The 26,858-nt window shown below is 39.4% G+C and overlaps 1 protein-coding gene across 2 annotated transcripts in view; it reads left to right on the top strand.

Annotated features, from left to right (window-relative positions):
* Nucleotides 1–26,858, top strand: part of PCSK5 (proprotein convertase subtilisin/kexin type 5) — a 233,322-nt gene that overhangs the window by 4,652 nt on the left and 201,812 nt on the right. For both annotated transcript variants that reach the window (XM_056514814.1, XM_056514815.1), the window contains exon 2: nucleotides 25,584–25,688. In XM_056514814.1, the coding sequence (XP_056370789.1) occupies nucleotides 25,584–25,688 (105 nt within the window). The remainder of the gene's footprint in view (nucleotides 1–25,583; nucleotides 25,689–26,858) is intronic.

The raw sequence follows: 26,858 nt of genomic DNA, 5'->3' as shown, positions 1-26,858 counted from the left end.
AAGCTGTGCCTCAGAAATCATAGTAAGATAGACAGGTTTGGTTTTCTAAATAGTGTAAATGCTGATATCACATGCCTGTAACTGTTTTGTGGTGGGTTTGTATGTTTTAATTGGGAATATTGGTTTAAAGCCAGCAGATCACACAAAGTTTTAGTAAATAATATTTCAAGCCTGTTAATTTCAACAGTTCATTTCAAACCTGACATTCCATTGGTGTCACAGAGAAGATGATGTGTAACAAGGTCAATTGATAGAAAGAATGAGAGGAATGGCTGTGTTTCATTTGCAAAGTCTATTCCGGATGGAAGGCAGAAGTAAATTTTGCACACTAATTCAAATTGCAAGATAAGGGATCAGTTAAGGAAAAAAGGAACTTATTTTGAGATAAAAACCCTAAACTAATGTTGTTGTCTTCTCCTGAGGAAGGAGTTTGCTGCCAAAAGTCTCCACCACTTTACAAGGATGACTCAAAAAAGCAAGATGATAGGCCTTTGTGCAAAGAAGTTCATGTACCCCATAATACAGATGAATAATAGAAGAAACATTCCTCTTAAGAGCCTGTGTGTGCACAGCATTGAAACAGAGTATACCTTATTAAAATTTAATGCCTGTAATAAGTTTAATGAAGTCCTGAGTACTAAGGATACAAGTATCAAGACAGTGGTATTAAAAGAATTAAAGCTAGGTGTACTCTAAGTTGTATGCATATGCAGATATATAAAGTAGGATTACACAAATACGCCAAGGAAAACTGAATTTTCTCTTACATACAGGAGGAAAAAAGTACATTTAGGGGTGGTAGAGAATAACCACAGTAGACAAGTATTTGAAAAATGTAAGTCCTGAAACAAAATTTTTGCAAATGCTCATAATACCACAAAACCAGTACACCTGAACATACTGGAGAATACAAAGTGTATCCTGTGGCTATTTCTTAATATTTAGTGGTAGTTCTTTCATCTCTGCAGTTAAAAATAGGGAGGAAGGAGAGAGAATAGATTTTAGAACTAGTAAGTGTGGGCTTTTCATTAGGAGCTGGATGAAGAAAAGGAATGGCTTCTGGTCATGCAGGCAATCTAGGAGTGTTTGTTTGTAGTTACAAAATGAGGGAGGATGATAATCTTGTTTAACAGTGTAGTGGCCAAACTACAAATTGTGTGATTTTTTTATTGTTTAAAGCCCTTAGGCAAGCACAAACTAAATTGTTATTCTTGAAAATACAAATTAGTTGCAAGCCCAGTTTACAGCTGGCAATGTTTGTGCAAACTGCTTCTCTCAAACAAAGTGCAGAAGTGGACTAGACTGGGTTAAATGGAAGAACTGGAAAAAATCTGCAAAACATATTGAGGTAAATCCATAGTGCATCTTACCTCTGGTATGACAGCATTTATGTCTGGTATGACAACCTCTGACTGACAATGGCTAAAGCTGTAGAAATGAAAGGCAAGAGGGAAATCACTACAGATTGGTTTGTCCATTGAAGTGCCTTTAAGGAAAACCAGCTATGCCCACATTTCCTGGCAGATATATAACCAGTTTTTGAAGGTCTTCAGTGAGGGAGTTCCACAGTGCCAGTGCAGCTAGTGGTTTATGCTCTTTGCCCTAGTGAAGTCGAAACTGTATTAGTCTGTCTAATTCAAAGCTTGTGTTTCTCTATAAATGTAAAGAGTAGCAACATCAGAAAAGTTGTAGCATCTCCCTCTTCCAGAGTTTTGTGTTTTTCGTCCAAGTTCCGTCTTTTCCTTTGTTTTATGTAAGTGAGGCTTTCACTGACCAGTCTTGCTGTTTGACTCTGGTCATTCTAAGAGATCCTTATCTTGAGCAAGGAGCTGCCAGAACATTACAGCTAAGTACAGCGTAAGGATTCCTTCATCTGTGCTCAGGAAAGAAACCACTCCTATTTATGTAACCCATTATGGCATTTGTCTATCTTGTAGCAGTATGACATTCTTGATGGAGCTCAGCCTGTGATCTGCTATGGTTCACAGGCTGATGCTGCTAGCCCACTGTTCTCCAGTCTGAATTTATTCAGCAGGTTGCTATAGGTGTAGTACTTTGTTTATGCATTTGCTGATTGTTGTCCTGCCTCTCCAGACCACATGTTAAAGTGCCAGTTTGCTTTTAATTCTGTTCCTGCCTCTCAACATACTAGCATATAATTTGTCTTTATGTATGTTATGTTTAGTTGGTGTTTTTTCTATGCCAGTATTCAGGTCACTAGATGAAATATTGATCAAAACAATTTCAAGAGGAACTGTGGCAGGTAATTGTTTGCTGTCCTGCTGTAATAAATAGATAAATCAGTCTTGCTTATAAAGTTTTGACCTATGGTTCCATAGTTTAATTCTGTGCCCTGCTTCAGGAATTTTGTACTATTACTCAAGTAGTACTTGAAGATAGATAAACTTTTTAATTTACAAAGCATCTGCTCAAAATAAGCATAAATAATAAATATAGAAATCTGAAGAATATTGAATTGGACAGAATCATGAGTGATGTGTACCTTAAGATGTTTATAAGTAGATTTTTTACTACAGTTTTAAACTAGTCTGAAGTGAACCAGTTCTAAAAGTGATTTTTTTTTCCAACTTATAGACTAAGTTTAGTCATGGCCAGTGTTATATATCTGCTTTCGTGCTTAAATGGCTAGTCTGTCTCTCCACTACAATTTCAGGGCCAGTCTTTATTTTCATTCTGGTTTCCTATTAGAAGATAGACTTCCCACTCCTACAATCATCATAGTTACTGTGTTTTGATTGACATCTGTTTGCCTTGACCAGAAATTATGTCTTGCTTGTAAACAACCTCCCCACTCCTTTGTAGAGTGGCATAAATAAAGCTCATTGTCAGGCTAGACACTTCCAGTGTCATATTTGCATGTTTTACAGCTATATTCTGTGCTTCTGTGATTGACCAATATACCTTTGTCCAAATAATCAATTGTAAAATCAGCAAGTGGGGAAATACAAGTCAACCGTATCATGTGGTACTCTTTGTCACCTGCCAAACACAGGAAAAGAAATGATCAAATAGAATCCTGCTTGCCAAAGATACATACCTTAAGACAGTAAGTGTTTATTTGGCAATGTACTGGGCCAAATTCGATTGATATTTGCAGAATGAAAAACTGTTCGGAATGCAACATTGGCAAGTCCAGCAGAGTATGAGAACTACAGGATGAAGTCCTGCCAGAACAGCTTGTTGTGGACATTCTTGTGGATTACAAGATGTTGCACAATGGAGGTGTGATTGTAAAAAGCATGTTAATCAAGCAAGATGGAATATACAGTTTTAAACAAATCAGGAAAGAAAAGATTGTATGCACTGACTCTTCCAAATACAATGAACCTGATCCCAAGGGGGATGGCATACTTTGGACAGCCATCAGCAAGGGCTCATCTTTGCCCAAATTACATTTTTTTCCTCTTTGTTTTTTTCTTTTTAGGATGTTTCTGTGCCAGCAGGTAACAGGCATCACTTAAGTTTATATTCTGGGGCCAGATTGGAGTTGAGAGATGCTGCAAGTCACAGTTAAAATCTGTGCTATGTATTTTATTCAAACTAGAACAAAACCAATGAGTTTTGTGTAAGAGTGCTCAGAAGGCAGTTACAGAAGTGTTACAGAATAGTGCTGTGTGTCTGAAAGTCAAGCCTAGAATTGGATAATATTCTCCTTTTAGAAATATATAGTTACTCAGTGGTAGCATGTAGTGATATTGAAAACAGCTTGAAAGTAAACTTTCTAACATAATTTGAAGAATTAGGATGCAGGCATTCTCTATTACAGTGCTGGACACCTTCAGAGGATTTTTCCTCTAATCCAATGTGTTTCGTAAAACTTCACAACAAGGTATTTATTCCATCATGATCACACATATTCATTACAATGTACTTCCTAGCTAATATATGCACTTCACTTCTCCTAGAGCCAATTTTCAGGGAGTCTCTAGTGGTCGTATTCACTGAGTGCCCCCAGTATTGTAAAGCTTGCCTGGAACTTCTCTGAGGGCGTGTGCAGTTGTTTCTAGTTACATAACTTTGCCACAAAACCTACTGGGTTCCTCATTATCTTTTTATCCACTGGTTCTAGCTATGTTTAGCTATGTTATGTCTGCCTACTTTTACATTCTCTTATCTAATTTGCTAGTTAGTCTCCAAGCTGTATTTTGCAACTTCAAGGGAACTGAAAATTTCCATTCTCTTTGTTGTCTGTCAGTAGTTCTGCCTCTGGATAAACCTAGAGAATATTTCCTTTTCTTTTATGGAGCCTTTCTTTGTGGGACATATTTACACAGTAACCTGATGTCTTAAAAACAGACAGGAAAGAAAACACATGCTGTGTTGCACCTTTAAAGCTACTAGAATGACATCTAGGGCATAGATGAGTAGATCCTGTAACAGTTTTGTTCACCTAAAAAGCCCTCATTCAAATAGACCTAAAAGGATGGAAGGCCATTCTGAGTCTAATAGAAGATCTGTCTAGATGCCATTACCATAGGCACAGCCAGTGTTATTAAGTTACTGTCCTGGGCGAGGAAGAGCAAAACAAGCATCAGATCCTTCTCCCTGACACTCCCTTCAGCTGTGAAATTCTCAATGTTTGCTTTGTCCAGATTCATTTTATTTGAAATAAAACTAAACTTTTAGCACCCACAATATTCTGTGGCAAGGATTTTTAAAATTTGCTACTGTGCTGTGTGAAGACGCACCTCTCTTTTGCTTGTTACTTACTAGCTTTGTCACATGGCTACTGAAAGAGATGGTGAAAGATGATTTTTGTCCACTCTTACACCATACATTATTTTTTAGACTTCAAATATTTGCTCCTAAATTATGTTGTACCTAGACTCTGAATGATCTTAGTTTACTTGGCTATTCCTCATACAACTTCTGTTGTGCCGTATCTTTGTCTTTTCTTCTTTTCCTACTTGGAAACTTTTTCAAGTCCATTATGTCCTCTTTGAATACAGGGAACTAGAACTACACAGTACTTAGTGTGACAAAACCTTTCATTATTCTCTTAGTTTCACGTACTCTGCTTCATTCTTCATATTATAACTAATGTCTAGTATGTAATTTATTGTGGGACTTACATCAAGCTGACAGTTTGCCATAACCTTGTGATTATCACTCTTTAATGGGACAGTACTGGGCAGCTCTGAACAGTTTGTTTTAGTGTGACGTTTGGTTTGTATATAAGTTAATCTCCTTTTGTCTGTATTTGGTTTATTTTGATATTGTTGTCACTCAGTTTTGCAGTGTCCTTTTGCAGTTCATGCACAGTCAGCTGTTCCAGTTTTTATATCTGTCATAGCTGACATCTACACCTCACTGTTCACTCTTTTTCCCGTGCGTATTTTTTGTAATTAAATAATGTGGGTTCCAGAAGAGGTTCTTCAATGGAACCCAACAGAACTCCATCTGGAACCTCCACCCATGGCAAGAAACTAATTGTTATGTAATAAAAAAGGAACTCAAAACTAGTAAATGAAGTAAATTGCTATGTAGTAAAAAAGTAACTCCTAAGCTTTGCTTTCTGGTTTTTGGGGTTTTGATTGCTTACTACTGCAAAGGCCTTTTGCAATGGGTACTTAAATTCTTAAAACCTGTTGGTGAAGGACATTGTCAAAAGCCTTTTGGAAGTTCAACCAGACTGTATCTATTTACCCATCTCTGTCTATATGCTTGACCTCTTTTAAGAACACTAATAAATATGTGAGGCAGAATTTTCCTCTGTTTAACTATTTCCAAAGCAGTGGCTTTTTTACCCAAGTATCCATTAATGATCTTATTTTTTAGTTTCTGTTAATTTTTCTAGTAGTGACTCGTAGCCTCATCTCACATTTCCTTTTACAAGAGTCTCACATTTGTTGTGGAGCTATTCTGAAAAGTGAAAGCTGTTTTTAAAATGAGATTTTCAATTACTTGAATTTACTGAGTGTTTTATTCAGTTATTCCACACATATTCCTTCAACATTGTGAACTGCAGAATGGCAGCTATTGTATCTTGAGTTGATCTGACCTGAACTGAAGCAAACAAATCAATCAAACACTAAACTTTGAAAAAAATTAGATGCTCCTATGAGTTTGCTGTGCTCCAATGAGCCAAGCATAAATGAACAGCTTTAAGCTGGGGAAGTTCCCCTACCCCTCTTGGAAATTAGTAGACCCCTTTCCTACAGGATTGGGCTGCAGAGTAATCCATTTTCTCACGAGCAACCAGGCCCCATCTTGCACAACTGGTAATTTTGCCAGTTGGGTGTAGAGTGGAACTAATGCAGGTATCTACAGAGTGACTATATAGCTAAGATTAGCTTCTTTAGTTTTCAAGGTATTATACCCCATGAGGTATTCAGTAGCAGTTTATAAAAGTCTCAGTAGTCTCTTGGTAGGGATGTGGGAAATGTTTCTGTATGTACCCCAGTTATATCAGTAATGCTGACAGACTAGATGTATCCTGTCACTGCCACACAGCACGAACTCCAGACCTACCTAGCATGGCAGTATTAAACATGATACTCCTTACAGTTTTCTTCCTTGTACATTGTAAACAAAATAATTTGCTTTCCATGGATTGAAAGCACAACACTAATGTGATTTTGTTCATACCTAATTGAAATAAAAGTAAACTCCCAGAGGATACATGTATGAGAATATCTGGAATTGCTTTGACGCTTCTGACATACGCCCATCACTGCATCACTGTTGTTACTCCTTTTCTGTCTGATCAGGCTGAATGTTTGCTTCAGCTTAGAGTAGGTTAAATTTCCATTGTCAGTGAACAACACACCCCTGCCCACAATGAATTTTAGGTCAATGCATGGTGAGAGTGGCCAACTGAAAATCACAAATGCATCATCTAGGAAAACTGGTAGCTGGAATTAATAGAGTTGCTGTCTTGCTGTGAAAGACAGGTGTCTGCTAAGAAAGGCAGGAGCCTCTCCAAATAATGGAAAATATAAACCCCCTTCTTCCAAATTATTATAATTTTGAAATTAAGGAGCTCTCAAGCAAATATATGGGAATAAGAATAACAATTCTTTACTAGGAAAATGAAAATAAAAATACAGTAATACAAAAAAACCCCAAAACTAAACCTAAAAAAACCTCCAAAAACCTGCAAAACACCGACAGAGTCAGAATAGAACCTGACACGCTGTCAGGCAGTGTGTTGATAGCAGTCCAATTAAGTGGTGACTGCATCCTCCTGGATGGAAAGATGCGGTTCAGTTGAAGCAGTGGCCCTGGAGAAGAGTGCAGTTTTCCTCTGAAGGTCCAGTGCTGATGTAGAAAGATCTGATTTTCCTCTGGAATCCAGTGGAAAAGGCTGCTCTGATGTTCCAAATCTCAGGTCTTATCTAGGTATGAAATGCTTTGCTTCTCCTCCTGAGTGGGGTATCTCCCAATGGGATGATGTAATTTTATCAGTCATGCAGTGAGACTCACTGGCTCATTAACAGAAGATACTTCCCTGGAGGAAGGATGGGTTGTGGAAAAGATAAAGATCACTGCCCCACCTGGTTTTAACAGAATACATACTTTTGGTCACATCCTGCATTAAAACCCAAGACATTATCTGCCCCTTATTCTATTGCAATCTGTATCAGACCCAAGTCAATACCCTCTTTAAACTCTACAATGAAAACTTACACTCAGTTCTCTTTTAAGATTAGGTTTCCCTGTGGTACACAGCAGGTTTCTCCATCTTTCCGCATTACCTACCAAGTGTAACCAGGTCCTTGAGCAAAGACAATCCCACAGATGGATTTGTCCTTGCCTGAGGTGGGTCTTTCCTAAAATACCTTTCATGTGTACCATAGGGACTTTATCTCCATCCACTGTGTGCAAGGGTTCAGATTGGGCAGGACCAACTCGATTGATGGACCCTCGGGTGTTGACCATCCAGGTGTCCTTTGCTAAGTTTCTTTCCCAGTTCTTGAAGGTTCCCCCACCAAGTGCCTTCAGAGTAGTCCTGAATAGGCCGTTGCACCATTCAACTTTCCCAGCAGCTGGTGCATGGTAAGACATATGATATATCAATTCAATGCTATGTTCTCTGGCCCATGTGTTGATAAGGCTGTTCTTGAAATGGATCCCGTTGTCTGACTCAATTCTCTCAGAGGACCTGCTTTTCCAGGCCCCAGGATGGTGTTACAAGCAGTAGTGTGGGGTACAGGGTAGGTCTCCAACCATCCGGTGGTGGCTTCCACCATGGTCAGCACGTAGCGCTTGCCTTGGTGGGTCTGAGGCAGTGTGATATAGTCAACCTGCCAGGCCTCTCTGTACTTGTACTTGGACCACCGCCCCCCATACCAGAGGGGCTTCACCCGCTTGGCCTGCGTGATGGCAGCGCACGTGTCACGGTCGTGGATAACCTGGGAGATGCTGTTCATGGTTAGATCCACCCCTCGGTCTCGTGCCCACTTGTAGGTGGCATCTCTGCCCTGATGACCCGAGGCATCATGGGCCCATCGAGCTAGGAACAATTCTCCCTTGTGTTCCCAATCTAAGTCTATCTTTGAGACCTCTATCTGTGCAGCCTGATCTACTTGCTCGTTATGCCGGTGTTCTTCATTAGCCCAACTCTTGGGAACATGGGCATCCACATGACGGACTTTCACGGGTAGCTTCTCTACCCGAGTGGCAATGTCTTTCCACTCATCAGTAGCCCAGATTGGTTTTCCTCTACGTTGCCAGTCAGCCTTTTTCCACCTCTCCAGCCACCCCCACAGAGCATTGGCTACCATCCAGGAGTCAGTGTAAAGGTAGAGCTTTGGCCATTTCTCTCTCTAAGCAATGTCCAAGGCCAGCTGAACAGCTTTGAGCTCAGCAAGTTGACTTGATCCACCTTCTCCTTCGGTAGCTTGTGCAACCTGTCGTGTGGGGCTCCATACGGCTGCTTTCCACTTCCGGTTCATCCCCACAATGCGACAGGAACCGTCGGTGAAAAGGGCGTAGCATTTTTCATCTGCTGGCAGTTGGTTGTATGGTGGGGCTTCTTCAGCCCGGGTCACTTGTTTCTGCTCCTCTTCATCAGTGAGACCAAAATCTTCACCTTCTGGCCAGTTTGTAATTATCTCCAAAATCCCAGGGCGATTCGGGTTGCCAATACGGGCGCGCTGCGTGATGAGGGCAATCCACTTGCTCCATGTGGCGTCGGTGGCGTGGTGGGTAGAGGGAACCTTTCCTTTGAACATCCACCCCAGCACTGGCAGTCGGGGTGCCAGGAGAAGCTGTGCTTCTGTGCCAATCACCTCTGAGGCAGCTTGAACTCCTTCATAGGCAGCCAGGATTTCCTTCTCTGTGGGAGTGTAATTGGCTTCAGATCCTCTGTAACTTCTGCTCCAGAATCCCACGGGTCGGCCTCGGGTCTCACCAGGCACCTTCTGCCACAGGCTCCAGGACAGACCATGGTTCCCGGCTGCAGAGTAGAGCACATTCTTTACCTCTGGCCCCGTCCTGACTGGGCCAAGGGCCACTGCATGAGCGATCTCCTGCTTGATCTGGGCGAAGGCTTGCTGCTGCTCAGGGCCCCAGTGGAAATCGTTCTTCTTGCAGGTGACCAGGTAGAGAGGGCTCACAATCTGGCTGTACTCAGGGATGTGCATTCTCCAAAAGCCTATGGCACCTAGGAAAGCTTGTGTTTCCTTCTTGCTTGTTGGTGAGACATTGCAGTGATCTTATTGATGACCTCAGTGGGGATCTGGCGCCGTCCATCTTGCCACTTCACTCCCAGGAACTGGATCTCTCGGGGAGGTCCTCTGACTTTTCTCTTTTTAATGGCAAAACCGGCTCCCAGCAAAATCTGGATGATCTTGTCTCCCTTCTCAAATATCTCCATTGCTGTGTTCCCCCACACAATGATGTCATCGATGTACTGCAAATGTTCTGGAGCCTCACCCTTTTCCAGTGCAGCCTGGATCAGTCCATGACAGATGGTGGGGCTGTGTTTCCACCCCTGGGGCAGTCGGTTCCAGGTGTACTGCACGCCCCTCCAGGTGAAAGCAAACTGAGGCCTGCACTCTGCTGCCAAAGGAATGGAGAAAAACGCATTGGCGATGTCAATGGTGGCATACCACCTTGCTGCCTTGGACTCCAGCTCGTACTGCAGCTCCAGCATGTCCGGCACGGCAGCGCTCAGCGGTGGAGTCACTTCATTCAAGGCACGATAGTCCACAGTCAATCTCCATTCTCCGTCAGACAGCACAGGCCAGATGGGGCTGTTGAAGGGTGAGTGGGCTTTGCTGACCACCCCTTGGCTCTCCAGCTCACGGATCATCTTGTGGATGGGGATCACAGCATCTCGATTTGTCCGGTACTGCCGGCGGTGCACTGTCATGGTGGCAATTGGTACCTGCTGCTCTGTCACTTTCAGGAGCCCCACTGCAGATGGGTTTTCTGATAGTCCAGGCAAAGTGTTCAACTGCTTAATGCTCTCTGTTGCTACAGCAGCTATTCCAAAAGCCCACCTGAACCCCTTTGGGTCTTTGTAGCAGCCATTCCTGAGGAAGTCTATGCCTAGAATACATGGTGCCCCTGGGCCAGTTACAATAGGATGTTTCTGCCATCCCTTCCCTGTCAGGCTAATCTCAGCTTCCAGCAAAGTGTATTCCTGTGATCCCCCCGTCACCCCAACAATAGAAACAGGTACCTTCCCCACGTGTTCTGATGGTATCAGGGTGCATTGTGAACCAGTATCAACTAGTACTCTATGTTCCTGTGGCTTTGATGTGCCAGGCCATCGCACCCACACTGTCCAATAGATCCTGTCATCCCATGCCTCTCCCTGGCTAGAGGCAGGGCCCCTCTAGCCCTGGTTATTATTTCTTTCCTGGGCATACATAGTGGAGGCTCCTTCCAGGGGATCTGACAGATCATCCTCCCTTCTGTGATACCCTGCACCTTTACCATGGGAGGTTGAGGCTACCTTCATCTTAGCACGGTTCCCTCGGTTAGCATTTCCCTCCCTGAGCTGACGCACCCATGCTGCCAGGACAGAAGTGGGTTTCCCATCCCATTTTCCCATGTCTTCCCCATGGTCATGCAAAAAGAACCACAGGTCAGCTCATGGGGTGTATCCTTTGCCTAGCTGGGGGATGTTTGGCTCTGACTTTGGGGCCTGTGACTTGAACATGTGCCATGTGGGAACTGTTCTTCCACACCTCCTCCCTCATCTCCCTCATTTCCTCTTTGGATTCCTTAATCACAGCAGAGACGTGTGCCTGCATCAAGCTGTTGATCATACTCTCTTAGTAATTTCTAAGTTTGTTAATGACAGAACCCACTGTCTGTTGGTGGTTATCAGCATTAATCATTGCAATGAAGGTGGTATATTGAAATGTTCCCAGGTTTGCCAAATTCCACAGCCTCTACCCTGTGCACTGACCTTGTCAGGGTCATTGTCATGCTGTTCTTCCTTCCAAAGAGTACCTCCAATACTGCCACTTCTCTCAGCTGCTGGATCCCTTTCTCAAGGGTCTTCCAGCACATTGTATGTTGGTGCTCCTGCATTCTCTCTTTATTGACAAACCTCTTTCTGACACTCATTAAAAGCTGCTCCTGAGGGAAAGGGGGCCTGGCTCCCTTATGAATACTTGATCCACCCCTGAGTCTTGGGTCAAGGGTACCAAATTCCTGGCCTCAGTACCATCCAGGTACACACACACCTGTTCCCATAAGGTCCCAGACTCAAAGTAACCGGGTTGTATAAGCGTCATGCACCCATCGTACAATGTCTTTTCACAGATTACAGAAACTTTCATACAACAAGAACTTGGTGATGATCTCACCCTCTAGCTCCCCCCCTGGTTGTGAGGGCTCTCCTTTCATATCCTTGTTAACTAGGTGCTCTGATTTCATTTTAGACTTATTGGTTTCTGCAGGGGCAACTGCTGCTGGCTGTGGCTGCCCCTGTGGTTCAGCTTGAACCTGGACAGATACAACATCTACGAGTTTCGCTGCAGCACCATCAGACTCTGCCTCTTTAGGGCAGGGGGAGGGTTCTCACCAGCTGGGGAAGTATGTTCCTTCAGCACCTGGCATATTTTCTTCTCCATTACCCCCATCCAATTTGCATGGTTTATTTCTGGGGTAGGCTGTGGGGCAGGGTCAGGCTGTGGGGCAGCAGCCCTGTTCTCTGAGGTAGATATCAGGGTGGTTATCCAAGCCAATCTTCCCTTATCTCTGAATGCTAAACAGAACAGGCATATCAGCAATACCAGCCACTGTATGATATCATTAGCATTTAGAAGGTTTTGAACCCTTCAAAAACTGATGAAAAAAAGCTGCATGAAAGGTTGTGAGAAAATTTCCCCTGGTGTTATTTCCTTGCAGTAAGTACTGTGAGGAAAAAATAACCCCAAAAACATACAGGTAGTGTGGGATAGCCCTGAATCTATGTGCCTGCCTTGCAGAGGAGGTTAAAGATCCATGAATTCCTCACCTTATTAACTCATGAAGCAAACTGCACAACAGCCACAGTAGCTTTTCCTATAGGACTTATATTTAGATAAGGGCCTGGAAATGGGAGAAATATAGCTACAACCACATGCCACCCAAAACAGGGCAAGCTAGACCACATGATGCCACCTAATGAGGTTTCTATATCCAGCATCCAAAAAATTAGTTTGTTCAAGAATTGTTATTCCTTTTTCTGTCGATGCCCTCATGCCTCACGCTGGGCGCCAAAATATGTCTTGATTTGAAAGACAGGTGTTTGTTAAGAAAGGTTGGAGCCTCTCTTGAAAGGGACAATGTCCAATGTCTCCTTCCAAATCATTATAATTTTGAAATCAAGGAGCTCTCAGGTAAAGATATGGGAATAGGAATACAGTTCTTTACTAGGAAAATTAAAATAAAAATACAGTAATACAAAAAAAACCCCAAAACTAAACCTGAAAAAACTTCCAAAAAACCTGCAAAACATTGACAGAGTCAGAATACAACCTGACACCCTGTCAGTCAGTCAGTGTGTTGATAGCAGTCCCATTAAATGGTGGCTGCATCCTCCTGGAGGGACAGATGTGGTTCAGCTGAAGCAGTGCTCCTGTAGAAGGTGCAGTTTTCCTCTGAAGGTCCAGTGATGGTGTGGAAAGGTCTGGTTTTCCTCTGGAATCCAGTGGAAAAGGCTGCTCTGATGTTCCAAATCTCAGATCTTATCTAGGTATGAAATGCTTTGCTCCTCCCCCTGGGTGGAGCATCTCCCAATGGGATGATGTAATTTTATCAGTCATGCCGTGGGACTCAATGGCTCATTAACAGAAGATATCTTCTTGAGGAAGGATGGGTGGTGGAAAAGATAAAGATCACTGCCCCACCTGGTTTCAACAGATGATGATAGAATACATACTTTTGGTCACATCCTGCATTGCAAGCCAAGATACTTACAGGCCTTTGTTTTCTGTAAGAGTTAACATTCCATGACCCCAAAGGGCCCTGGACTGTGTTGGCATCAATAAATGGTTCTACCATTGCAACAGACTGCTCTTTTGGAAGCTTTCATGTATATACATGCCATTCCAATTGTGTGAAACTTGAGCAATTTCCATTTCTTGCCTAACAAGCGTAACTGCACAGTGAGCAGTTCTGTCGGTGGCTGAAATTTGTGTAGTTTTTGTGATATTTCTTCTCTAGTAGGACTTTAAAACAATGTTTCAAATAGAAATGAAAATCGATTTATAAAGAACACATAGTTATATCCAATGCATTGCTGTCATTCTGACTATCTTTTCCTTATTTCAGTATTTTAGTGTGTTTAATATCAATGTATTAAACAAATGTACAATGGAATCTTTTATCCTTTCTCCAAGAAAAAACACTTTCAGGCATTCTCTCAACTCTGAGGTTGTAAGATTCTGCTCTCCATATGAAAAGATCACCAAGGAATATTCTTTTTATGTATGAAATGGATAGGGTCTGAGATCTGTAACTTGTTTATCATTAGTTTTAGTAAATTTAGATGTTTTGTAATGATTTGAGTATTAGATCTCTTTGGCTTTTCTCTGTAGTCCGAAGTAATTTAGAAGCTTAAGTTAGTTTTTAACTTAATGAGATTAATTACACTTAATCTAAAATATAGGCTGCGTAGGGGTCTAGGTTAAAAAAGAATTAATTTTTTTTTCTTTAAATTCTTACTGTAGTCACCATTAAACACAACAAAAGATTCCAGTGAATTCAGTGAAAACTTTATTAAATCTTCTAGCACTTTGAAAAATGGTACAGCAAGAGAGACCTGCGTATATTTGAATTGATGTCATTTTTTTGTGCCACTTTTTTTGTGTTTATTTTGTTATTGTTGTTATTGCAAATAGCAACTTTACATGGAATATTGCAAAACTGTGCTAGACATATTCTATGCTAGTATAGAGTCCCTTGGTGTGCCATAATACTTCTCAAATCCTCACTAAATGGTAGTTATAACAATGTAGCTGTTTTATTCATGTTTGAATGCTACATGATGCAAATATATTTTCGGTTTCATTTGCTCACTTACTTGCTTTTTCTTTTAGCGGATCTTTAGATGCTGTCAGAATTTTTTTGTTTTCATACTATTAAACTTTTACATGAACAGGTGTTCTAGTCATATCAAAGTCATCAGGGTTACATATGGAGACATAAAGAATACTGACAAACCTTACTTTAACACAAAAAAAAAAAAAGTATTAACTTTTGCACATCTCTAGCAATAACCAAATGAAATAGGTGAATGTGTTAGTAACCTGGGGTTCTGGGCAGTTGCATGCTTCTCTGAATTGGTTAAATATGTTGTACAGAGTGGAAGATACCAGATTTCACTAGAGTACAAAGCTGAGCAAGTATGATCTAGGTTAACTGTGTAAGAGGGTTGGATTTAGAGCCTACACACCCCACACAGATGAACTTAACTCAGTCTTCGATATTGCCATGAGTCACTTCTTTATAACTCTTTGGTAAATTATATCGGTAATGGAAGAGGAAATTGATTAAATCAAGTCTCATGAGAAAGTCAGTTAAATGAAAACATTGTACTTCCTATGACCAGTAAGAGCTGAATTCAGATTTGTAAGACAAAGTGCAGCATGAAAAGGTTTATAGCTGGCAATATAAATGTTCGCTGTAAACAGTATGACTAGTGTAAGTCACCACATTAGTCATTTTGAAAGGTATAAATTCCCTTGCTATTAATGTGCTTAGGAGTTTTATATTGATGTTTAAATAACTGGATGCAGATATAACAGTATTTCTACTGTTGTAGAAGAACTGCATGGTTGTTAAATCTTACTCATACAAGTAACCCCATTAGATTTGACTGCTCTTGATTTATGCCTCTGAAATTCATTAGTTTCAACAGTTATTTCTGACTTGCATTTTTGTAAGTGAGAAGGTACTTGATCCCATGGGACTGGGTAGATGTTTACAAGTATCAGGACTGGGATGATGCTTATTAAATATTTCAGAATAAAGATTTAAAAGGAAATGAATATGCACATTGTTTGTTGTGACACTTTTCTTGCAGTAGTTTGTTAAAAAATAAAATCTTTTAACTAACCTTTATATTGTTTGCATGAATGAAGTAGCCTGGTCAGAACTTTGTCAAGCCTCATTCTTGTGCTTTATTATAATTACATATATGACAGCACAGGTGAAGAAACATTACAAAGAAACAATAGCCTTTAGAGGCTGGAGTAGTGATAATGTATGGCATACTTCAGTTCTGTTTGCTACTTCAACAAACATTCGTGATGCTGCATGAGTATGCATCCTCATTTTACATTTGTTTTGTGATACAACATGAAATAGGATTGACAGTCAAAATAGAGACAAAGCTCATTTCAGTTGATGCAGTGTATAATTTTTTAAAATTACAGATTATCAAGTTAGGAAAGGGAAAAAAATTCAGAAAGCAATGGCAATTTAGTATATGCCTCAAAATTAAAAGTTCAAGGTATTTGTTTCCTTTTTGATGGCTTCATCAAAATGATGATGATGCTACTGAAACAAATATTACCATATTGCCTAACAGTTTCTTTGCACATAAAAAAACATGTGTGTTATGGCTTGAACTTGAAAATGCATGGTGACTGCATTGACATCACTTGAAATATTGAAGAGGTTACTTTTGTTTGCTCAGTAGAGTATAAATACGCTTTGTTGCACTCATTTTTACTTGCAGAAACAAGGTGGTGACTTAGTGGGCTTCACAAAAAAGGGCATAAACTACCAGTTTATATTATGCTGTTTTTTGTATTGAAAATAAATGTTAGAAAAGATTAATGACAACGAAGGAAATTATTTATTTCCTTTTGAGCATTTTCATAAAAAATTGCCCTGGAACTGCAAGCCCATGGTCACAGGTTTGCTGCATAACATTGCATTACTTTATTTGTTACTTTATTTGACAGGGGCATGAGCTTGCCCTTGCTGCAGTGCTCACAAGGCAAAGCTCACAGCAGCAGGTATTAATGCCTGTAATTACTGTACTTGGATTTTAACATTTCACATGACAAATGTGGAAATGGCTTTCTTCACCATCTCCCCTCAAATGTTTTAGGCTAATATATCTGTTGGAGTCTATACTTCATATAAACCCCTCTACCACTACCTGTCCAATAATTAAGGACCTGTGTTCATTAATTTTTAGCTATTATTTTTTAAATGTTGTTCTAATAGACGCAACCTGTTTATCAGTCCTAGAGAAGAGGTGGATGAAATGTGACTGTCAAAGAAATTTTTGAAGTGCTATAGTGACATTTTTTTTTTTCAATTTAATGCTTGAACAATCAACACAGTGTCCAGATATTTTCAGCTTCTCACTTTTTATTCATTCTTAGCATCACTGAGGGCATATTTGTGTGCCTTCATCTATAGGGAAGTGGTACATAGCTCAGATACTGTCCTCCCATAAAGACTGATGCATGTTCTTCTCAGAGCTGCAGCTTCAAGAGAAGAGTAGGGGTCAAGCTCAAGCCCTGCTTCTGTCATATCTTTTGCAAGGAATATTTATTTACTGTGGTCTCCTATAACCTATGGCATGTAAGGTTTTGCTGCTCTTTCCTGTAGGACTCAAAATTTTCACACAGTCTTTATTCAGGCAGGTTTTCCTTGGCCTTATTTACCTGATGGGTGTCTTTGGGATTTCTGTTTTTATGATTTGGCTTCAGTATTCCTTTTTTACCTGCATGTTTAGAAGTAGCACCATTTTTAATTAAATATGATCAAAGTATATTTTTATTTAAAAAAAGTCAGTTAACCTCTCCACTTTTCAGAACTCAATAAAGCAGAGAGTTCATAATTTCAATGACAATAGGATTTACACAAACATATAATCTAAAAAAAGATGCCAGAGTCGTGTTTGGAAAGATTGTTCTTCCCATATAGTTGTGTAGATTCAATTAATAATTCTTAGTATGATCAGCATGCATTAGAATTAAGGCTATGATACCATTTGAATTTATTCTTTCGAATACCTAAATTAATCTTTATTTGATTTGTACTGATTTGTACTAAAACTTGTTTGTGATAGAAACTTTTAGGGTTATTTTAATGATGTAAAACACCTTTTATTGCTATTGGGTTGTTAGGTTTTTTTCTCTTTAGTTTTCAAAGTAATTCTGTATGTTAAATAAGGTTACCAAGAGAGCACTAAAGGACTGTAATTTTGAAAAGCAGAATTTCGTTTGACAATACTTGTTTTAAAATACAACTGTACAAGGTAACCTTTATGAAAAAGGTGTGATGTAGGAAGCTTTTTTCAAAGTTTTAAAAAGTTATAGATCAATTAGGAGCCTTAGAGGAAACATAATTTGATTTATGTTGCTAAATGTATTTTATATATTTTCACTAGAGCATTTCTTTATGTAGAAAAGGAGAACGTTGCTTTTTAAAAATAGTTTCAAATAAATCTAACTATGAATGTAGAACTCCATATTTAAATGTAGCTTTTAGTTTTAACTTAATTATATTTTAGGATTGAGACTATAAATATGCTTGTTATAGTCTATAATGCCGTAGAAAGCCCAGAAAAGTAAAATTATGAGAAAAACTACTTTTATAGAGGTAATCCAAAATTGACAAAAAGACAAAACCTTTGCAAGAGCAAAGACATAACAGCCCATGAAGGAAATACCACATGGCAAAAAACCAGAAGCTGCTCATGAGAGAGGATTTTAAAAATGTCTGTGACAGCATTCCTAGACACACACACAGCATACCTGCCTGTAGGGTCTTACAGTAACAATTTTAGGGCACAGATAGATATGGAATACATGACATAACTGTAAAAAATCTCAATTTTGATACTGAATTAGAATGACCAAAAATTATAACCGACCTCAGAATATCGAGGTGTTTTAATCCTACTAACAAAGGCATATGAAAATTAAAAGGCTGGAGTTTATTTTTCAAGGGAAAGAATTAATGTGTTACCTTATTTTTGAAACAAAATACAGCAGCATGTAAGCAACAGCAGTGACAATATCTTAAAGAACATAAGGCTGAGCTACTTTATTTTAATGACTGTTATTAATTTCTGGCATTAGATATTTAAAAATTTAAACTCGTTCAGGGTAAGTGCCCAGACAAAGTTTCTCCATTCAAATAACTGAAACATAAATGAAAAATACAAATGAAAGCTAGAATGGTGTATTTAATTCAGTAAGGTGATATGCTTTTCTCTCTATTTAAAATGAGAAGGAATGCCAGTGGTTAAGTTGCATTCCCACCATGTTGAAGAGATGCAGCGTACTATGGAATTGTGATGTTTCTGCTGCTAAAATAGCTGTGTGATTTTTTTAAACTTCCCTCTCTGTTTTGCAGTTTTCTTTATTTTTCATATGCAGATGGTTCAGTAGTGAATCTTATTTTTTGCAGTTGAACTGTCCTGTCCTCCAGACTGAAGATTCAATAAACTGGGCAAGAACTCCTGCTTACAGTATAGGTTTTTTTCCATCTAGGAGACTCAAAAAATTCTTCAAAAAGAAGGGATGTATTTAAGACCAAGCCAAACTTGTTCAGTGTGTCAGTATTCAGGAGCAGCAACACTTTGCAGATATCAGTTCCATTTAAAATAAACCTGAAGAAAAGGGAATATGGGAGAAGCAGATATGAATTGGCAAGTTAGTATGTTCCCACCTTGAGAACAAGGTTCCTACCTCTGTCATACAGAGGTCTCCACAGTATGGGCAGTTGAATTTCTTTTAGTTAAACAATTAAATATTATTCAACTTGATGCTATGTTTGGGAGAGACAGAGCCCTCATCTCAATCTGCAGCTGAGGTGTCTGAGCAGCTCTGCAGCTGTCCTGATGGTGGTTGGTCCTCCAGCCTCAGTATGCTGGAGATCTGTCAGTGCTCACCCCACAGTGGGGTTTTGGAGAAGAGAGCTGGAGGCAGAGAAAGTCTGGTCACTACTGTAGTATGTTATGGTGAAAAAACCCCATCCTGGTTCCCCTAAAAACTCCATTGCACAGTTTTGTTTCTTGCAATGCAAGTTAAGTTTAGGTTCCAGGTCTGGAATGACCATGAACTTTACAGATATGGGTGCTTTAGTTTGGGTGGATCAGCAGACAGCTGACAGTCTCTGCAGAGCTTACTTGCCCCTAAATGCTGAACCAGAACTGTGGTTTTAACATGTTTAACCCTTGCTTGTCTGGAGTAACTTGAGAAGGAAAGGCAGTGGCAGTTTTCTCAGTATTGGACTTGTTTATATTTGTGGGTAACAACAAGCCAACAGGGGTCAAAATTAAGGGCTAAGGGCTCACCTTTTGAGATTTTTGATTTATGTTTGAAGTGTACTTTGCACCTGGTCTTGTCAAACCTCATAAGATTCCAATGGGCTCACTTTTCAAGCTTGTCTTGGTCTCTGTTAATGGTATCCCATTTGTCTGCTGTGTCAGCTGCACCAGCTTGTGTCTTCCAGGCCATCCTGTGATTCTGTGATTCTGCACCAATTTTAACAACTAACAGGAACTAAACTCCAAATAAGCCACTTTCTTTCTCCCACCTCTTCTGATAATAGAGAGACAATAAGGAGAGATAATGTGATGAAAATAACAATTTACTAAAATCATAATAACCACAGCAGTATCAATAGTAAAAAGTACATGAAAAGAAGGTGCCTTACCCACAAAAGAGCATTCACCACCAGGAACAAAGGGAAAGGCTTCTCAAAGATAACACCAGGATTGGTCTCCAAACAAAGGCAGTATGGTGAGGCGAGCTTCCACAGCATAGTGTTCTCCCCCACCCACCCATTCGGACCAAAAAGAGTGGAAAGCAGGGACAAAACAAAACCTGGAAGCTAGTTCATCTGTAAAAAGGAGCTGTGCAGCTGCTGGCTAAGCTCAGTCCTCTGCACTTGCTGGAACTGCCACCTCCAACTCTCTGCTGCTTGGAGCTGTTCTCTTCAACACTGCAGCTCCCATCGTGGTGCTCCAGAGGAAAAATGGGAGGAGGGAAAAGAACTGGTGGGCAGCAGAAGGGACCAAGTGCACCACGATTTAAGAGGACAGTCCACTCTGCTTTTGTGACCGAGGCGAGAGTGGTGAATTCCCAGTTTCTGGGCCGGCTTTTTCCTGCAGAAGCTATGCCTCCCAATGGTGAATGTGGGTGGTATGGAATAAACAATGCTAAAAACTCCACCCCCTTTCTCTTTAACTGGGACACTATGAAAATGTTTAAAATGTTGTCACATTATACAGAGTACACTAGAAATGATATTTCAGAGACAAATGCTTCAATCTGAAAAAAATGCGAAAGTTTGAAACAGTTGATTTTGTTAAAATGAGATTATAATAGTAAACTTAATAAGCTTTCTTCATCTCTCAGTTTTTGATATTTTCTGCTTCCAAGATCTTTAAAACTTTGGAAACTTTTTGCAGTTCTGAAAAATGGGAAAGGTCATACCTTCACCTCATATGAAATATTTATGTGCCTATTTACAATGATTTATATACCAGCTCTGCACAGGGGTAGTAGATTTGTGCTTCTTTGGCTCTTCTAGTGTCTTACTGAGTTCAGATTCATATCTGTACCTGATCTGTGTTTCTTTTTCAAATCCATTTAGGAACAAATTCATTAAAGCCTGGGTGAAGCAGGGACCCTTACCAGTATGTCCTTTAATTCACCAAATCAATAGCACATTGTTTTCAATTCAGCCCTCTAGGAGAAGAGCACTTTGCATGTTTAAAGGATTTGCCTCTTTAAAAAACCCAAAAATTGTTTTCAAGTTAAGAAGCATCTCTTAGGTTTCTGCCCAGTACCTGGAATGACTTCCCTACTCTTGCTCAGCTACATGGAAGTTTCAGTCAGTTTAGTTTCAGAGCGTAGTCAGGTAGGTCAGTTTGGTGACCATATAAATATATTTTAAATATATTTAACAGTCATCTTTAGCATTTGTATTTCCTTACAGAGTTTATGAGGACACAACGCACTTGTAGATGAATTAATTCAGTAATTATGTCCTAAATTGTCTTACTATTGCCCTAGACTATAAAACAATATATGGAAGAAATATTTTTCAAGAGCAAGCTTAGAAAGTTTGGTTCTTGTTTCATGTTTCCTTTAACACATTTTCTCAACTTAAAATAGAAAATAATATTTGATAAATATAAATTTAAAATAAATATGTGGATGCTTTGGTTTCAGGGATGTTGCTTTGATATTGTAGGATTGTTAGTTCCTGGGAACTGAAATAATTTCCTGGGAATTATTTCATCCTTGAATAAACATAGTATAAATACAACTAAAATGTATTTATAGATCTGTTGAAAATGTTTATCTACTACTTCTAAATACTACTTCTGAGGAGATAAGAAGTCCATTCTTTTTCTTTGGCCAGGCAATATTTTCCTGTTTCTTTTTAAAGAAATCATGCCCTCTGTGTAAGAAAAAGGTGATTACAAAGATTTCCCAATGATATATGAGTGAAACTGCCTGCAGTCTCTAGCATTAGTAGAGTAGTTAGCTCTGGTGTTTCTGTTGTTGTATTGCTTTTTTTTCTGGCAGTGCCTCTAGGACCTAGGAGTTTGAAGCATAAAAAACAATTTAACAATAGAGAAGTTTTATTGTGCTATAGTTACATGGTTTAATTCTTCTTCCTAGTGGTCCAAGGAACTGGAAGGTCTAAGTGAACATGAATTTAGTTACAATTAAAAGATGTGAGCGCCTTTTAATTCCTTGCCAGTTATGAACTAAAGCTGTAGATGTCACAATTCTAAATAATCACTATTATTATCTGAAAACTGTTTAGAAGATATTGCATTGCAATTACTGTACATAATCCCAAGAACTTAATTCTGTCTCCTCAGCCCAAGTTCTCAGAGGGAGTAGATCTGACAAGGATTACAAAGCCTCGTGCTGTCCCTCTTCGGCTGGAAGCATGCAGATGCCTCCAGTATCTTCCATGGATGGCTAGTTCTGCTAAACTCTAGAACCTCCAGGAGTGCAATTAGGTAATCTCCTAAATTTGCTGGTTTGGATGCCCTCAGAGTGGTCAGCTAAAGTTAATCTTTAGTAAATAACTGAATAAATAAACACCTTAAATTAGTGGAAGGCAAAACACTGTGGGCTGGGTGACATTGAGACCTTTGTAGGATGAAGCAGGATGGATGCTTATTTTCCCTGTAATATGGTCTTTCTATTTAAACAGTTCTGTGAAGTTGTAAACCAGTTGTAAATCCAGTTACCTGTTTGAGCTGAGTTTTTTTTTGTAACGTGTGCTTTTGCAGACACAAAGACAAAGTACTGGGTTTTAATGCACTCTGAAGGCAGCAAGGTCTAAAAAGGTTCAGTTACCTTTATAGGTTACTGGTAGGGTGAGTATGCACTTTACAGGTCTCCGAAGACTTCAGAAGCAAGAACTAAATCACTTCCCAGCAGCTGGCACTTCAGCCATATTTAAGGCTACTGATGAGTCCAGGAAACATCCAGAAAGTAACTGATTACATCCCTTTGTCTCAGGGAAGCATGCCATCACTTGCGTTGAGCCTGACACCAAAGTTCTGTGATTGTTATAAATAACAGAATGTGAAAAGAGTGCAACAGTAACCAGATGCTACTGGACTGTGCTACAGGCTCTTAAAAATAGAATTAACTTTAGTTGCTGTGGTCAAAAGTAATGGAGTGGAACAGAGTAGAAGAGAATAGGATAGAATAGAGTTGGAAGGGACTTACAGTGGTCATCTAGTTGACAAATTCAGGGCTGACCAACAGTTATAGCACATTATTAAGAACATTGTCCAAATGTCTCATAAATACTAACAGGCTTGGGGCACTCAGAGACCTCCCCAGGAAGCCTGTTTGACTATCCTCTTGGTCACAAGAAACATCCTAAAGTTCAGTGTGAACCTCCTTTGATGCCATTCTGAACTGATCTGACTCATCTCAGCATCCCAGGTGGAAGATATGAGCACCTCCATCTCCTTGTCCCCTCCTCAGGAAGCTGTTGAGAGCAGTGAGGTTACCCCTCAGCCTGCTATTCTCCAAGCCAAGGAGCTCAGCCCCACTTCACAGGCCATGCCTTCCAGGGTGTTCCACAGCTTTGTTGGCCTCCTCTGCACTCATTCAAGGACCTTCACATCCTTCTTATATTGTGGGGCCCAGACCTGCACAGAGTGCTCGAAATGAGCATTACCAAAGCTGAATATGGCAAGATAACCACCTCCTTTTTCTGGTTATGCAATATCTGAGGTACTCCAGGATGCAGTTTGGCCTCATGGCTGCCCAGATACCTGGCAGAGTCACACTTAGCTTAGTGTTAGCCAGCTCCCACAGGTTGCTCCAGCCACTTCAGTCCCATTTTACACTTGTGCCTGGTGTTACTTAATCCCCAGTGCAGAATCCAGCATTTCAACTTTTTAAATTTCATCCCATTAATCGTAGCCTGATGCTCTGATTTATCCAGATGCATCTGCAAGATGTTTGGTCTCTCAAGAGGGTCAACAGCACCTCTGGGTTTGGTATCATCAGCAAACATGTTAATGGTGCACTGAAATCCTATATCCAGATTGCTGTTAAATATTTTGAATGGAGCTGGTGCTAGGACTGAACCCTGAGGAACAGCACTGTTGACTAGCCACCAGCCAGCTGTAACCCAGTCACTACAACTGTGCTGTGGAGATGTGCCACTTCAGCTGGAATTGCCTTTCAGAGAGAAGGCAGCATCAAAATTACTCTACTGCTGATGTACTTTCAGTAGTCTTAGAAAAAACAATTCCTGTTTAATTTATGATAAACTAAATTGATTTAACTGAATGTTTTGGTATTTTTCTTATGCTAGACCTGAGTTACTCCTCCCAAAATGAGGATATTGATGGACCACCCTCACAGACTGGTATTAATATCCTAGATCCGGTTTTCCTTGTTAGACAAATTCATTTAAATTGTTGCTGTTTTCTATCAATATCAATATTTTCTTTGTAGTCTACTTTTGTATTTTCTTGAGATTTTTATTTTCTAATACTCAAATTTTTCTTGGAATTTGTGAGTGACTTATTTCCAGTTCTCTTTAAGTCTTCACTGCTGAGCTCTCAAGTTGCCTGCAAGTGTATTCTTATAGATGCAAATTAAGAAATCTGAGGGATTTTTTTATGGCAAAAGTTTTCAAGTGTTGCTCCATCCTGTTTGGTGGTATCATTCAACTCTATTTGGAAAACCAAGCCTGTTTTATGAGCCTGTTTCACTTTGAGTTTTAACTTGAAATGATAGTAGGCTTAATTGTCCCTTTTTTGCTCATCATTGAGGAACTTTAAACCAAATTATTAAGTATCTTACAAAATTTGCAGTGCATTAGTGGGTCAAATTCCAAATGAGTTGAAGAGCCATTCTGCCAAAGACAAGGAGACTGAGTGTTAGTTTGTAGGTGAGTGAAACTGAATTTTCAAGTTAAAAATGAAAAATGAAAGCCAACATATTGATGAATCTAGAAAGGAAGATTTTTTTCTAATTGTGAAGACCATCTCACTTCCGTATTTATGATTCTATTGTGTGCTCAAGGGATGAGTTAGAAGTATTTTTATTACACCATTGTGAAATTTGCAATTTTGCATTGATTGGTTTTGTACCTTAAATGACTTATTATCCTATGAAGTTACCATTTACTTCTTTCTTCTACTTTTTGCTCTCATTTGACAGAACAGGAAAACTCTTCCTGTTGTACAGTCTGATGCTGTGAATGTCCTATTCATAATTTAATTAAATAAATAACCAAGTCTAGTATGTTTTACAATAAGTTTCCTTAAGCAGACTAGATGGAATGCTTTTTAATAACCCTATAGCCATTTAATGATTTTTAGACTTGCCGTTTTAGGACAGTTAGGATATAGATTGATATAGAATTACCTAAAGTACTGCATATAAATTAAACATTAAAAAGGTAGATACAGCCAGACTAAGCAGCTCAATTATAATCTTTGGTTATGCAGTTGCCTCAAGGATACTTCATCTACTTCATATCATATGTCCTTCTTTTGAAAGATGATCAGTGGGTTCAAGTAACATTTCAGCACAGAGGAAATTGCATAATTTATAGACTTTCCAAAATGAAAAACAGGAAACCAGTTTCATTAAATTAAGTCTTACACTCCTTTTTTTTCTTTTCTGCTCTTACAGATTGGAACGTTGAAGGACTACTACCACTTCTACCATAGTAAAACAATTAAAAGGTCAGTTCTTTCAAGTAGAGGTACCCACAGCTTCATTTCAATGGAACCAAAGGTAAGAAAATCCATGCATGTGTCTGAGGAAAAAGACTTTGCATTTTTTATATGAAATACTATACCAGAGGACATTCACCTGAATGGCATATAGCATTACAAGAATTACCCTATCTGTTTTCTAAGGTTCTACTTCTCATTAAAACAAAGTGAAGAAGATACCATGCTATTAAGTATGTGCTATTCTTGGAACACAAGGTCCACCATTATTCCTGAATGAGTACTTGAATTTTGATAATGCGCTAATTTCTGAGCTGCTTCTCTGCAAAACCACACACATAAGATTTATGTCCACAGATCCCTTCTGTGAAACAACCAGCTTTGAAAATAAAAATGGGCAATGTGGGATGGTACAATGTTTAGAGGAAAGTTTCTCTTGCTTTTTTTCTTGTCTTCTTCTGGACTTTGTCTACGAGGGATTAAAAAGAGTACTGTTTTCTGTGGTTCTTTTGGTATTTTCACTGATCTTAATTTTAAGATCTGTGTGAAAAATGGTACCATTTCATTCTAGCATAATAGGTAACTGTCAACACAATTTAATTACTGGTTTATAGTTAAGTATAATATCCTCTTGTATCCTACCATGACACACTTTTGTTTGAATCCTTTAATTTCAATGATTAGTGGCTTATTCATTGACTGCAGAATTGGATTGCCTCTGGTTTTCTTTTAGAAAAATAGTTTGGTGAAGATCCCATTAGCTTTTTTTTTATGCTGTTCATGCAAAGCAGTCTTGCCAACAAGCCCCCAGGCTTTTTTAAATTATTGGATGATGAATGTTCTCTGTGAAGGATTTGTCAGGTTTTACTTTACAAATCATTTATGAGAAGTAAAAGTTACTGGTGAAAGAGTTTGAACACTGTACAAATTGAGCGTCATATAGGAATACTTCTGCCATCTGGAAAACTGTATTTAGGTCTGAAGTTCCTCTTGAGGACAAGACTTGGAATGTACACAGAGAACTGTTCAATCCTCTGTTGATAAGGCTGAACTGCTTAACCCTTAGAGAGCACCAGCAGCTCTGCTCAGCAGTGTATGCTGGGGATTAGTATAAAAGTGATCAGGGCCCAAATCTCTGTTCCCATGAGTACTAAGACCCACCATTCAAACAAGTACTGCACATAGAATAGGCAGAAACATAAAAGGAAGGGAAAGTTTTCACATCTGCATC

This window comes from Oenanthe melanoleuca, chromosome Z, assembly GCF_029582105.1.
Source record: "Oenanthe melanoleuca isolate GR-GAL-2019-014 chromosome Z, OMel1.0, whole genome shotgun sequence".
NCBI lineage: Eukaryota > Metazoa > Chordata > Aves > Passeriformes > Muscicapidae > Oenanthe > Oenanthe melanoleuca.
Note: the sequence above shows the minus strand (reverse complement) of the source record. Positions and strands in the feature narration are given on the sequence as shown.